This window comes from Thamnophis sirtalis, unplaced genomic scaffold (genome assembly GCF_051295495.1).
Source record: "Thamnophis sirtalis isolate CommonGarterSnake01/CBP01778 unplaced genomic scaffold, rThaSir2_p1.2 scaffold_4, whole genome shotgun sequence".
NCBI classification, from domain to species: Eukaryota; Metazoa; Chordata; class Lepidosauria; order Squamata; family Natricidae; genus Thamnophis; species Thamnophis sirtalis.
Window position 1 is genome coordinate 1,720,619 of NW_028261384.1, and position 14,460 is coordinate 1,735,078.

The 14,460-nt window shown below is 47.1% G+C and overlaps 1 protein-coding gene across 1 annotated transcript in view; it reads left to right on the forward strand.

Moving 5' to 3' along the window:
• LOC106542393 (SCO-spondin) overlaps positions 1 to 14,460 on the forward strand; it is a 128,465-nt gene that overhangs the window by 71,830 nt on the left and 42,175 nt on the right. The window contains exons 58-67 of the mRNA XM_087712221.1: positions 466 to 557; positions 2,003 to 2,182; positions 3,860 to 4,024; positions 4,491 to 4,733; positions 5,773 to 5,931; positions 9,014 to 9,148; positions 9,795 to 9,943; positions 12,827 to 12,921; positions 13,007 to 13,059; positions 13,882 to 14,052. Of these exons, the coding sequence (XP_087568347.1) occupies positions 466 to 557; positions 2,003 to 2,182; positions 3,860 to 4,024; positions 4,491 to 4,733; positions 5,773 to 5,931; positions 9,014 to 9,148; positions 9,795 to 9,943; positions 12,827 to 12,921; positions 13,007 to 13,059; positions 13,882 to 14,052 (1,442 nt within the window). The remainder of the gene's footprint in view (positions 1 to 465; positions 558 to 2,002; positions 2,183 to 3,859; positions 4,025 to 4,490; positions 4,734 to 5,772; positions 5,932 to 9,013; positions 9,149 to 9,794; positions 9,944 to 12,826; positions 12,922 to 13,006; positions 13,060 to 13,881; positions 14,053 to 14,460) is intronic.

Genomic DNA, 14,460 nt, shown 5'->3' on the forward strand with positions numbered 1-14,460 from the left:
CTATCTATCTATCTATCTATCTATCTATCTATCATCCATAATAGTTCATTTAGTCCGTGACTCAATAAAACAGTTCTTTAAGAAATCTGATCGTCTCGGAATGCTGACGGTTGGATTCGTCAATTGGAACATTCACATTGTGTTTCTCATGTCCTGTGGTCACGTTTCTGTGTTTTATGATAGTTTTGTCGTTCCCCCCCCCCAAAAAAATGGTATTTATTGCCGTTTTTCAGCAAAACTGAGACCACAGCTCACCATTGGTTCACTTAATGACTGCAGCATTTTCTTAACCACAGCAACACTTTATGACCACGGCAGTCATTTAACAGGCACCACAAAAAGGTTGAAAAAAATGATCCCTTTTATGAATATCATGACTTACAACCATGATGGGCATGATCCATTACGGTCGTAAACCAAGGAGCTACTTTAAAAGTTCCCCAAAGCTGTCCTCTTTCTCTCCAGATCCCCCTCCAATCCGGCAGCTGCCAACGGGGGTGCCCCGTGCCAAGGAGATGCCCAGGAGGTGCGTGAATGTCTCACAATCTGTACCACAGGTAAGAGTAACGGTAACATCCGTTTTCACTTTCTGCATAGCGGATCCTATTCGTTTATTCGTTTATTCATTTATTCATTTATTCATTTATTCGTTTATTCGTTTGTTCGTTTGTTCGTTTGTTCGTTTGTTCGTTTGTTCGTTTGTTCGTTTGTTCGTTTATTTATTTCATACAGCATAGCAGAATATAGCATTTCTGCATTAAAAATTCACAAAAAGATTCACCCAAGTTGTCTCAATTTTTCCAAAAGGCAACTGGACTTTCTTGGTATTTTTCCTTGAAGGGGTTTCACTTCCCATCTGAGAAGCTTCTTCAGTTCTGACGGAACGATTGAACTGTTACTCAGAACGGAGGAAGCTTCTCTGGATGAGAGGCAAAACTTTTTCAAGGGGGGGAAGAAAAAACCAAGAAAGTTGTGTTGCCTTTTGGAAAAAACCATCTTTGGGTCAACCCTGATCTGGGTGATTAAGAATAGAATATTAAGAATATTAGTGTATAAAATGTGTATCAAAAATATAAAACCCAGAATGGGGAATGATTTTAAAAACTCGCATGACCAATGATAAATAATAAAATTATGAATGAATTAAATTATACCTGAGCAGTTATGGAGTGACTAAACCTTTAGCCGTATATCTAGATAGTTTAGCCATTGGGCAGCGCTGCCTTCGAGATGATGTTGTTCTTGCAGAAATCCAGGGAAAGTTCCAACGTGTTCCTTCACAACACGATGTAACATTTGTGGGACATTCCCACAATCACCGCTATCAAAACCATTTGATTTTTCCAATATTATCATCTGCCATTGTTGGTTTGAATCTGAATGAGCACTGTCCAGACTCCACTGCACCAGTTTAATATCCGCCTATCGACAGTGAATAACAGAGTTTGCAACAGATCTTGGAGGTTTTCAACCTGTGGCGTATTCCTGTACGTCCCTGTCGCTCACATGGAACCGTCCCAGCTCTCCTGCACCGGTCCACCAAGTCAGAAAGATTGGGGAACACTGCTCTATATCAGGGGTCCCCAACCGGTGGGCTGCATCCCACTACTGGGCTGTGGCCTATTCGAGCTGTGTGAGGGGCTGGCTGGTGTGTGTGAATGCCCCACTTGTGTGAGCATCGCAGAATCCTGCAGCCCCACTCACACAAGCTTCATGGGGAGTTTGGAACTCTCACTTGCATGAGTATCACACACTCAGCCCCACTCACTTGAGCAACGGGTGCTTGTATGCACGCATGCTCGTGCCTACATCTCCCACAAGACCATCCCCCCCTTTTTCCCCTCCCCACCTTTGGACCGCCATCACAGAAAGCTTGGATACTCTTCCTTATACCGTTTCAGACACACAGTTATCCAATCTCTTTTTTGTGTGCGTGATCCTGAGAGTCCAGGATATCCTGTCCCAGCACCCACCCACCCATTTCTCTCCTGTCCCCTGGCAGAAATTCCCTTGCTCTGGAGCGACTGGACCCCCTGGTCCCCCTGTTCCAAGACCTGCTTTTATGCCCCGGATCTGGTTGGCACGCGAAAACGATTCCGGCATTGCAATGGTACCGCACAGGTTGTGGGGTGCGATGGAGAGACAGTGCAGGAAGAGGAGTGTGACACACCTCTCTGCCCAGGTGAGTAGCTGAAGAGACACCAGAATGGTGCGACCAAAATCTGTGTTTGCTATGCCCAGATTCACTCATTTGAACGCCCAAGGTTCAGCTCAGATTTCATTGGTCAAGCCCCTTTCGGGGTATGGGGGTTCTGTACGGGATGTCCTCAACTTACGAACTCCAAATTTCCCTTGCCAAGCCAGACGGTTGTTAAGTGTGCTTTCTGGACACCACTGATAAGTGAATCGCTGCAGCCATTACTTCGGTTGAGGCTTAATTGAAGTTTAGCTTTGATTTTCATTCTGTAAATTAGGTTCAGTTTTAATTGAAGCTTAATTTGCGTAAATTAAGCTCAGCTTTGATCGAAGCTTAATTCAGGTTTACTTTGATTTTCATCTACCAAATTAAGCTCAGCTTTGATCGAAACTTAATTTAGGCTTAAAGTTTAATTGAAGCTTACCATATTTTTCCAAGAATAAGATGCACTCCCACACCTTAACAGAGGGTGAAATTTTCTTTTTTTGCCTCCGCATGCCCCATTTTGGGCCTCTGCGCATCGTGTGAAAACGCGAGGCACAAGAGACCCAAACAAGAGGCACAGAGGCCAAAAACGTGAGGCACAAGAGGCCAAAAATGTGAGGCACAAGAGGCCAAAAATACGAGGCACCAAGAGGCCAAAAACACGAGGCACAAGAGGCCAAAAACGGAAGGCACAAGAGGCAAAAAAAGGAAGGCACAAGAGGCCAAAAACGGAAGACACAAGAGGCCAAAAACACGAAGCACAGAGGCCAAAAACAGAAGGCACAATAGGCCAAAAATGGAAGGCACAAGAGGCCAAAAATACGAGGCACAAGAGGTCAAAAACACAAAGCACAGAGGCCAAAAACGGAAGGCACAAGAGGCCAAAAACATGAAGCACAGAGGCCAAAAATGGAAGGCACAAGAGGCAAAAAACACGAGGCACAAGAGGCCAAAAACACAAGGCACAAGAGGCCAAAAATACGAGGCACAGGAGGCCAAAATATGAGGCACAAGAGGCCAAAAACAGAAGACACGAGGTCAAAAACGCAAAGCACAGAGGTCAAAAACGCAAGACACAAGAGGCTAAAAACGCAAGACACAAGAAGACAAAAACACGAGGCACAAGAGGTCAAAAATGCAAAGCCCAGAGGCCAAAAACAGAAGACACAAGTGGTCAAAAACGCGAAGCACAAAGGTCAAAAACGCTAGACACAAGAGGCCAAAAACGCAAGACACAAGAAGCCAAAAACACGAGGCACAAGAGGTCAAAAACGCGAAGCACAGAGGCCAAAAACGCAAGGCACAAGAAGCCAAAAACGTGAGGCACGGAGGCGGCGATGGTCTGTGGCAATCCCTGCAGCCTGGAACAGCTCTTTGGGGGTATTCCAGGAGACCAATCAAACCGCCAATCAGCTGCTCGTTCTGAATCAGGCTCCGATAATGTATTGCAGCTGACCTGGCTGTTCGCTATTTGCTGCAATGTTCCTAGCCAGATGACTACCGATGGATGCTGGTAGGCAGAGGCCGATTTCTCTCTCTCGTTTCCTCCCAAAAAACTAAGGTGCATCTTATACTCCGAAAAATACAGTAATTTAGGCCAGTGGGGAAGGAGGACTGGGCCTTAAATCCCCTAGACATGTCCTGATTCATACCTCCCTCCCCAATATCTCTGTGCAGTGGAGGGGATCTGGACTCCTTGGTCGGGCTGGTCTCCCTGCTCTGCGCTCTGTGACTCCGGAGTTCAAACTCGCAACCGCACCTGCTCCAAGCCTTCCTATGGGGGTCCAGGCTGCTCAGGCCCGCTGATCCAGACGCGGGATTGCAACACGCAGCCCTGCAGAGGTATAGGCTTTACATTTACATTTAATTTTTATATTGAATTGCATTTTTACATTGAATTATATTTTTATATTAATCTAGTTTAATTTATCTAATGTAACCTATCATACGTTAATTACATTAATTTATTTAATGTAATGTAGCATAAGGTAATTACATTAACTAATTTAATTTAATTTGTAATGTAACTTAACATAATTGAATTTTTAATTTTAATGTATTTAATGTAATATAAAGTAATTTAATTTAAATAAGGTTGGGAGGCACTATGGAGGTCATGTAGTCCACCCCCCTACTCGAAAAGGAGACCCTTACAGAATCACAGAGTTAGAAGGGACCTTGGAGGTCATCTAGTCCAACCCCTCTGCCCAAGCAGGAGTCCTCCGGGCCGCAGAATGGGGGTTGTCCATCTCCGGCCCTTGTGCCTGGACAACCCGGGTGAACCTCTTGTTCGTTCTTCCGCCCGCAGCTCAGTGCCCGGCCAACATGGTATACCTGACAGCGGAGGAGTGCCGGCGGAAAGGAGGCGCTTGCCCCCGGCTCTGTTTGGACCAGGACACCCAGGTGGAGTGTGCCTCCCCCTGCCGGGATGGCTGCCATTGCCTTGAGGGTCTCTTCCTCCAGAACGGATCCTGCGTGCCGCTCAGCCAGTGCCCGTGTTACTACCAAGGGGAGAGTTACCCGCAGGGCAGCACCATCCGCCGAGACTCTTGTAACAACTGGTAGGAAATTGAAAAAACTTCCCCCCTTTTCCCTTCCCTTCCAAGAGGGACTGTTTTTGGGGGGAGGGGACCTGATGTGGCTTAATTGGGGAGGGGTAGATACTACAGGGGTCCCAGGTGCTGAAGGTTGGCATTTTTCCATTCTAGCACCTGCCAGGAGGGGGCGATGGTGTGCGGCACAGAACCTTGTCCAGGTAACTTTTAAATTACGGGAAGTGGAGGTGGGGTCATGACCTTTCCCATAGGGGGGGCAGGAGGACCCAAAGGACCCCTACCCACCGCCGCCTTCATCCACTATCATCCAGTTATTGAGAAATTTAGAAACCAGTTTTGAAACCAGACAATTTTTAGAATCAAAGTGGGGATTGTAAGGTTCCGCAGATGGAATCGCCCTTTGGAAGAGTCAGGATGCAGTTCCTATCATCCACTGCCCTTACAGGGGAGAATGGGAGTGGCAGCCGTTGGATCAGAAGGCAGTGTTTCTCAATCATGATGATTTTAAGATGTGGGGACTTCAACTCCCTGAATTCTGGGAGTGGAAGTCCATCCCTCTTAAAGTATGAGGAATTCTGGGAGTGGAAGACCATCCCTCTTAAAGCATGAGGAATTCTGGGAGTGAAAATCCACCCCTCTTAAAGCATGAGGAATTCTGGGAGTGGAAATCCACCCCTCTTAAAGCATGAGGAATTCTGGGAGTGGAAGTCCATCTCTCTTAAAGCATGAGAAATTCTAGGAGTGGAAGTCCACCCCTCTTAAAGTATGAGGAATTCTGGGAGTGGAAGTCCACCCCTCTTAAAGCATAAGGAATTCTGGGAGTGGAAGTCCACCCCTCTTAAAATATGAGGAATTCTGGGAGTGGAAGTCCACCCCTCTTAATGCATGCTGGCTGGGCGACACCTCAATGAAATCTCCTTTGTCTCATGGATCCTGAAACCTTCTAGGTGCTGTATTGGGCTTCCCCAGATGGATAGACAGGTAAATTCTAGTTCTACCTGACGGTCATCTCATGTTCCTTCTCCTCCTGGACAGGCAACTGTAGTTGGACCTCCTGGTCCGTTTGGAGCTCCTGCAGCCGGACTTGCAATGTGGGTACCCGTCGGCGGTACCGTGATGCCCCCGAGCTGGAAGGACAGAACTGCCAGGGCTCCAAGGTGGAGATTGAATTCTGCAGCCTACAGCCCTGCCCAGGTGAGAGAGAGGGAGAGAGCAGACTAACAGACCTGGATGAGACTTTGGAGGTCATTTAGCCCAATCCCCTGCTCGAGCAGGAGACCCTTACAGAATGACAGATTCACAGTGTTGGAAGGGACCTTGGAGATCTTCTAGTCTTGTATAAGCTCGAAACCCTCCATCTGCTTCTTTGATCAGCTTATTTTTGGTTATCACTAGTGCTTCTGACAAAATTTCTGTCCTTAGTTCCATCAATTCTTTCTTTTTCTTCTTCTATACTTTGAAATCTGGGGTAGAGCTCCAGTCCATCTATCTCCCCTTTCCATATTCCACTCTTTCCATTTCCAACCACGCTCAGTTCACTGTCAGTATCAACAATTTTCTTGTCTCTTTGTTTATTTTTTCCTTCAGTTTTTAGAACTCTGACCTCCACTTTCTTCATTTGATAAACATCCTCAATTTTTCCATCAAAGTTTACTGTTCTACGATCTATGTTCTCCAATCTCTTCTCAATTTTCTCTGTTACTTCTAATAATTTTTGAATTTCAAACATAATCTATTGCAATGTTAAGGTTTCTTTTTCATGTTGCATCATTCTTCCAACTTGTAAACACTGCCACTCTGGCATTCAAAACTTTTTATTAAATTTAAAGCAAGTTCATTTATAATCTTTCAAGACAAGGCTTTGTTTTCACTCCAACCCAGCTGCCAATGAAGCTCCCAAAGAGCACCTGTATAAATAACCCATGCTCTTCTCACTATCACTCTCTGTAAACAAGCTGAGGAACCTTGAAATGAAAAGTCAAATGATCAAAGAGAAAAAAGAAAAGACAATATTTCCAAGACTTCCAAGCCTCCAGCCTCCAAGTGGCAGTGTTACTTCCATTCCCTCTGTTATTATAGCCCTCTTTGTATTCCTTTTATATCTTATTTATATTATTATTATCGTTATTGTTATTGTTATCATTATTATTATTGTTGTTGTTGTTGCAGAGTTGGAAGGGACCTTGGAGGTCTTCTAGTCCAACCCCCTGCCTAGGCAGAAAACCCTATACTGTTTCAGACAAATGGCTATCCAACATCTTCTTAAAGACTTCCAATGTTGGGGCTTTCACAACTTCTGGAGGCAACTTCTGTTCCTCTGATTAATTGTTCTCACTGTCAGAAAATTCCTCCTCAGTTCTAAGTTGCTTCTCTCCTTGATTAGTTTCCACCCATTGCTTCTTGTTCTACCCTCAGCTGCCTTGGAGAATAGTTTGGCTCCCTCTTCTTTGTGGCAATTCCTGAGATATTGGAAGACTGCTATCATGTCTCCCCTAGTCCTTCTTTCTATTAAACTAGACATACCCAGTTCCTGCAACTGTTCTTCATATGTTTTAGTCTCCAGTCCCCTAATCCTCTTGGTTGCTTTTCTCTCTGCACTCTTTCTAGAGTCTCCACATCTTTTCTACATCATGGTGACCAAAACTGAATGCAGAATTCCAAGTGTGGCCTCACCAAGGCCTTATAAAGTGGTATTAACCCTTCACGTGATCTTGATTCTATCCCTCTGTTTATGCAGCCCAGAACTGTGTTGGCTTTTTTGGCAGCTGCTGCACACGGCTGGCTCATATTTAAATGGTTGTTCACTCGGACTGCAAGTTACTACTGTTGAGCAAGGTACCACCTATACTGTACCTGTGCATTTCGTTTTTCTTGCCTAAATGTAGAACCTTACTCTTTTCACCACTGAATTTCATTTTGTTAGATAGTGCCCAATGTTCAAGTTTGTCAAGATCCTTCTGTATCTTAAGCCTGTCTTCTGGAGTGTTGGCTATTCCTGCCAGCTTGGTGTCATCTGCAAATTTGATGAGTTCCCCATTTATCCCCTCATCCAAATCATTGATAAAGATGTTGAAGAGTCCTGGGCCTAAAACAGAGCCTTGGGGTCCCCCACTGCATACTTCCCTCCATGAAGATGCAGTTCCATTGAGGACTACACGTTGAGTGCGGTTGGTCAGCCAGTTACAAATCCATCTGGTGGTGATGCTATCCAACCCACATTCTTCTACTTTATCTAGTAGTAGGTTATGGTCTACCTTATCAAATGCCTTACTGAAGTCCAAGTAAATTATATCAATGGTATTCCTCTGGTCCACTAATTTTGTCACATTATCAAAGAATACAATAAGATTAGTCTGGCATAATCTATTCCTGGCTTAAAGAAAACAAAATTCTTAAATGGAGCAAAAAAAAAAGCCATCCAATCCAGCATTATAAAAATGAAAAATATTTTAATCCATAGATATAAAAAAAGAATATAAAAATTAGTAGAAGAAAAACTAATCTGTTCAATTTAAAGAATAGGAAACGTTTGCAAAAGTTCCATCTGCAAAAGAAAAATTTTAAAAAATGGATAATACACTGTCTAATGTAGCTTAATTTTGCCGCTTGTTCTCTTCTGTTTTTAAATTTTATTTAGCTTTAATTTTTTTTGGGGGGGGGGTGATGTCTTTTATAATAATAAGATTTTCTCACCAGATGGACACTTTCTCTTTCCGTTTTTCTCCTGTTCTGGAGCTGTCCCAACTTCAGCAGCTTCAATGGCTGCGCTTCTGTTGCCGGCAAAAAGAGATTCTCCTGGATCAATCAGGGACTTTTTGGTGTCTATGAGATCAGCAGGACGTACTCTTCCCTGTCACTGTCTCTTCGGGATGGTTTAGGTCCAAAAGGACCATCCAGCGGCAAAAGTATTGACTGCGATCTTGGAGCTCCAAATCGCATGTCGTGTCGTTGCAACGTCAGCTCCTCCTTCCTTCCAGTCTCTTCTTAAGAACCTTCTTACGACCCTCCCGTCTTCGAGTCTGGAACTCAGGTTTCCCACCAAGCAGCCACAGATGCCGAAAAGGCATAGACTCTATGCACACAGTCTCTGAGCATGTCCGGAGAGCTTCTCCCGGAAGACAGTGATCACCATATGGTCACCAGTCCTATTTTCCACCAAACAAGACAGACTTAAGCCAAGGGGGCTTGAAAGTCCTTCTCCACTGACAGAGTTCAATAGGTTGTGGGTTTCCAGCCCCCTCACTTCCCCTCCCCATTTTTTGTGATTCCCATCCAGGGTCCAGCGTAGAATGGGGACCCTGGTCGGCTTGCTCGGTGCCCTGTGGGGGTGGCTACCGAAACCGAACGAGAGCTGGCATCACCATCTTGGGCCGGATTGATTTCTCAACCTGCAACCTTCAGCCGTGCAAAGGTGGGTTTCCTGGCTTCAATCAATCGATCAGAGCGAGAAGGGATGTGAGAGATCATCTAGTCCAACCCCCTTCTCAGGTTTGGAACCCTTAGAGAATTAGAGAGTTGGAAGGAACCTAGGAGGTCGTCTAGTCCAACCCTTTCTATAAGCTGTTTTCCCTTTCAGAATTAGTGAGTTGGGAGGGACCTCGGAGGTCATCTAGTCTAACCCCCTGCTCAGGCAGGAGACCCTTACAGAATTGTGAAATAACAGAGTTGGAAGGGAATTTGGAGGTCATCTAGTCCAACCCCCTTCTCAAGTAGAAGACCCTTACAGAATTAGTGAGTTGGGAGGGATCTCAGAGGTCATCTAGTTCAACCCCCTGAGCAAGCAGAAGACCTTTACAGAATTGTGGAATAGCAGAGTTGGAACTTGGAGGTCATCTAGTCCAACCCTCTCCTTGAGTAGGGGACCCTTACAGAATTAGAGAGTGTGAAGGGACCTTGGAAGTGATCTAGACCAACCCCTGCCTCAAGCAGGGGACCCTTAACCACTATAGACCCCTGTCTCTGTTCTCTCCAGGATCAAACACCCTTAATCGATTCTTTGTTATAAAATGTTTCCGTGAAATTATAACTTAGGTCTTTCTCTCGTCCCTTCCAACCAGGTGAGATTCCAGGCACCTGTCCGGCGGGGAAAGTGTGGCGAGAGTGCGCCGACGGGCCAGCTTCCTGTGCAGAGCTCAGCACAGATGAAGACGCTGGACAAACGGCCTGCCAGCCAGGGTGCTACTGCCCCAACGGCACCGTCTTGTTGGTAAATACCTCAAGGATTTCCGCTGCCCATTTCCACCAAGAGATTGGCGCCACCAAACCATTTCTGTGCCCACCTGTAAATCTCTTGTTAAAGATGGCTGGGGGCACAGCCCCACTTTTGGAGCATGTGGCCTGACCTGGTTTTATGAGGACTAGTACCAGAATAGCAGAGAAAGCCACGTATGGACCATGGGGAGGCTGGTGTCTCTAAGGGTCGAGGATAATTCGCTGTGGCCAACTCACCAGAGCCAACTCAACGTAGCCAACTCACCATGGCCAACTGGTCATGGCCAACTCACCACGGCCAATACATCATGGTCAACTGGCCATGGTCATCTCACCATGGCCAAGCAGGCTATGGCCAACACACCATGGCTAACTCACCACAGATAACACACCATGGCCAACACACCATGGCCAACTCACTGCAATCAACTGGTCACAGCCAACTCATCACAACCAACACACCATGGCCAACTGGGCATGGCCAACTGGGCATGGCCAACTGGGCATGGCCAACACACCATGGCCAACTCACCATGGTCAATTCACCATGGCCAATTCACTGCAATCAATTGCTCACAGCCAACTCACCACGGCCAACACACTATGACCAACACACCATGGCCAACTCAACATGGCCAACTTGGCATGGCCAACACACCATGGCCAACACACCATGGCCAAGTCAACATGGCCAACACACCATGGCCAACACACCATGGCCAACTCACCGTGGCCAACTCACCGTGGCCAACTCACAGCAATCAATTGGTCACAGCCAACTCACCATGGCCAACACACTATGACCAACACACCATGGCCAACTCAATGTGGCCAACTGGGCATGGCCAACACACCATGGCCAACTCACTATGGCCAACACACCATGGCCAACACACCATGGCCAATAGACCATGGCCAACTCACCACAGCCAACACACTATGACCCACACACCATGGCCAACTCAATGTGGCCAACTGGGCATGGCCAATACACCATGGCCAACACACCATGGCCAACACACTATGACCAACACACCATGGCCAACTCAATGTGGCCAACTGGGCATGGCCAACTCACTATGGCCAACACACCATGGCCAACACACCATGGCCAACTCACCACGGCCAACACACTATGACCAACACACCATGGCCAACTCAATGTGGCCAACTGGGCATGGCCAACACACCATGGCCAACACACCATGGCCAGCACACCATGGGTAACTCACCATGGCCAAAACACCATGGCCAACACACCATGGCCATCTCAACATGGCCAACTCACCATAGCCAACTCACGGCAATCAATTGGTCACAGCCAACTCACTATGCACAACACACCATGGCCAACTGGGCATGGCCAACACACCATGGCCAACTCACCATGGCCAACTCACCATGGCCAACTCATGGCAATCAATTGGTCACAGCCAACTCACCACAGCCAACACACCACGGCCAACACACCATGGCCAACTGGGCATGGCCAACACACCATGGCCAACTCATGGCAATCAATTGGTCATGGCCAACTCACTTTGACCAGCTGGCTTCAGCCAAGTCACCATGGGCAACTAGAGTCTGCTAGCTTTCCGCGGGACAAAAGCTACACGAATATCAAACAAAAGTGAAATACAGTCATTTGCAAGAAAGGACGCAAAAGGAAGAACCGAATAAAAGGTGAGGGACAAAAATGAAAGCTATTTTTAATTGACTGGAAATCATAAAATTGAATTGTTCAATTGTTCCACAGTGAGTTGGCCGCAGCTAGTTGGCTGCGACGAATTGGTTGTGGCGAGTTGACCACAGCTACCATGTTTCCCTGAAAATAAGACCCTGTCTTATATTTTTTTCACGGCAAAAAAAGGAACTAGGTCTTATTTTTGGGAGGGCGTGTTGTCCACTGACTCACCTCACTTGGACTTCCATCACCCGTGGACTCCTAATCACTGTCTTCACTGACTTCAGGAACTTCTTCTAAGGCCTCCAAGGCTTCCCTGAAGGCCGATGCAGCTGGAGCTCTGTTATCGGGTTCGAAGGCCTTCAGGAAAGACTTGCCGGCTGCAGAATAAATGAGTTGGCAACCGTCCAAATGTAAGTAGTAGGACAGATCCACCCCCCAGCCTACCCCACCCCTAGCTTCATTGTTACCCATGCTCCCTGGAGTGGATGGGGTCTTAATTAGGGCTTATTTTGATGAGTAGGGTAACAGGCCTGCAGCCATATTTGCTTGTGGATCTCAGGCCTGCCCCACTTTCTATTATTCTACTATGCATTTCCTATTGTGGGAAAACAGGAGGGGGGATTGTACGGAGTTAGATGCTATGTAGCCATAACAACATTCTTTCTAGAAAACCAAGGTCATCTTTTGTCTCTGCACCTCTGCACCTGGCGGGAACTGGATGGGTGGAACTGCCAGCATGGCAGTGGGAGATTGGACTTATGGGTGTGGGGGCAAGATCTTGGACTTTCAACAACTGGGTGGGGAAAATCGGGAAGCTTTCAGATTCGGGTTTTCCCAGATGTGCCAACATGGCTCTCTTTAATAAATTGGAACTCTGAGCAATACTTTGCCTCGGACTTTGATTTAATTTTGGATGCTATTTGGAACCCTGACATATTGGGCTTATATTGCACGCATATGTAAAAATCATGCTAGGACTTACTTTCGGAGTAGGCTATGGTGATTTGGTTGTGGTGAGTCGATTGCAGCCAGTTGGCGGGGACAATTTGGCTGCAGCCAATTGGCCGCAGCGAGCTGATCGTGGCGTGTTGGCCGTAGAGAGTTGGCTGTGGTTAGTTGGCTGCAGTGACGAGATGTCGTCGGTGAGTTGTCCCGTTCTGGTCCCTAACACAACTTCTTCTCCCCTTCAAGAACAATCTGTGTGTGCCGATGGAGCAATGCCCGTGTGCCGTAGAGGGGAGGATCTATGCTCCCGGCGAAGCGGTGGCCAAAGGTTGCGAGAACTGGTCAGTTCCCATTTTCGGTCGGTCCAATCTTCTCCTTCCCATTGTCACTCCAGCATAATTTGGATTTTTTCCCTCCCTTTCGCAGTTCCTGCATCGGTGGGCAGGTGGCAAATTGCAGCCGGGCAGCCTGCGGTGACGGTAAGCGGGACCCTACGCTTCTGACATATCTACTCATAGTCCTTGACTTGACCCATACAGAATGACAGAGTTGGAAGGGTACTTGCAGGTCATCTATAGCAGTAGACTTATATACCGCTTCATAGGCCTTTCAGCCCTCTCTAAGCGGTTTACAGAGAGTCAGCATATTGCCCCCAACAATCTGGGTCCTCATTTTTACCCACCTCGGAAGGATGGAAGGCTGAGTCAACCCTGAGCCGGTGGGATTTGAACCGCTGAACTGCTGATCTAGCAGTAGCTTGCAGTGCTGCATTTAACCACTGCGCCACCTTGGCTCTAGTCCAACCCCATGTTCAAACAGGAGACCCATACAGAATGACAACATTGCAAGGAAGAGAATAGAAGACCTCCAAAGTTCTCTCCAAGTCTATTATTTGGAAGAGAGTGGAGAGAGACGGGGGTTGGACTGGATGACCTTCAAGGTCCCTTAGAACTCTCTTATTCCATGATTCTGTAAGGGTCTCCTGCTTGAGCAGATGATTGGACTAGATACCTCCAAGGTCCCTTCCAACTCTCTTATTCTATTATTTTGTCATGCTCTCTTACTTGAGCAGGGAGGTTGGATTAGATGACCTCCAAGGTCCCTTCCAACTCCAATCATTCCATTATTATGTTCTTGGGTGCCCTAGTACCTGCCTGAGCTGGGTGGTCTACATTATCAAGGAAGGGGGTTGGATAATCCATGGGCCAAAGACTCCCCCACCCCTTCATTGTCCCAAGTTCCCATCTCCGTGATTGGCCGATGGGCTTCTCCTGGTGGTCTACTTTCTCCTCCCATGCCAGTGAACGGACAGTGGACCGATTGGACCCCCTGGAGCGAATGCTCGGCTTCCTGTGGGCTGGGACTACAAAACCGATACCACTTCTGCACGGATCCTGCCCCGTCCGGGATCGGATTGCCCTGCCTGGGTCCGGAACGCGAGGACCAAGCCTGCCAGCTCCAGCCTTGTGCCCGTGAGTCCTGCTCCCCCCTCCCCCATCTCTTCCCCAAAGGTGGGGCGGGGTCTTCCCCAGAAGAGACCAGGCAGTCCGTTGTGTGACATGGCATAGGGCAGTGGTGGCGAACTTTATTAGCACTGGGTGCCCAAACCAAAATGCACAAATGACCAGCTGGCCTTGGAAGGTTTTGCGCCCATTTTCAGGCCATTTTTGGGCCGTTTTCAATCAGTTTTTCAGGCTGGTTTCAGGCTGGTTTTAGGACCATTTTCATGCCGGTTTTCAGGCCAAACACAGGCCAAAAAACACCCTCCAAAATTCCCCCCCAAAACGGCCTGAAAAATGTCCTAAAAAAACACACTGGTTTTTTTGCCCTTTTTTTTGGCCCATTTTCAGGCTGTTTTCCAGCAAAGACCAGTGGCAGAA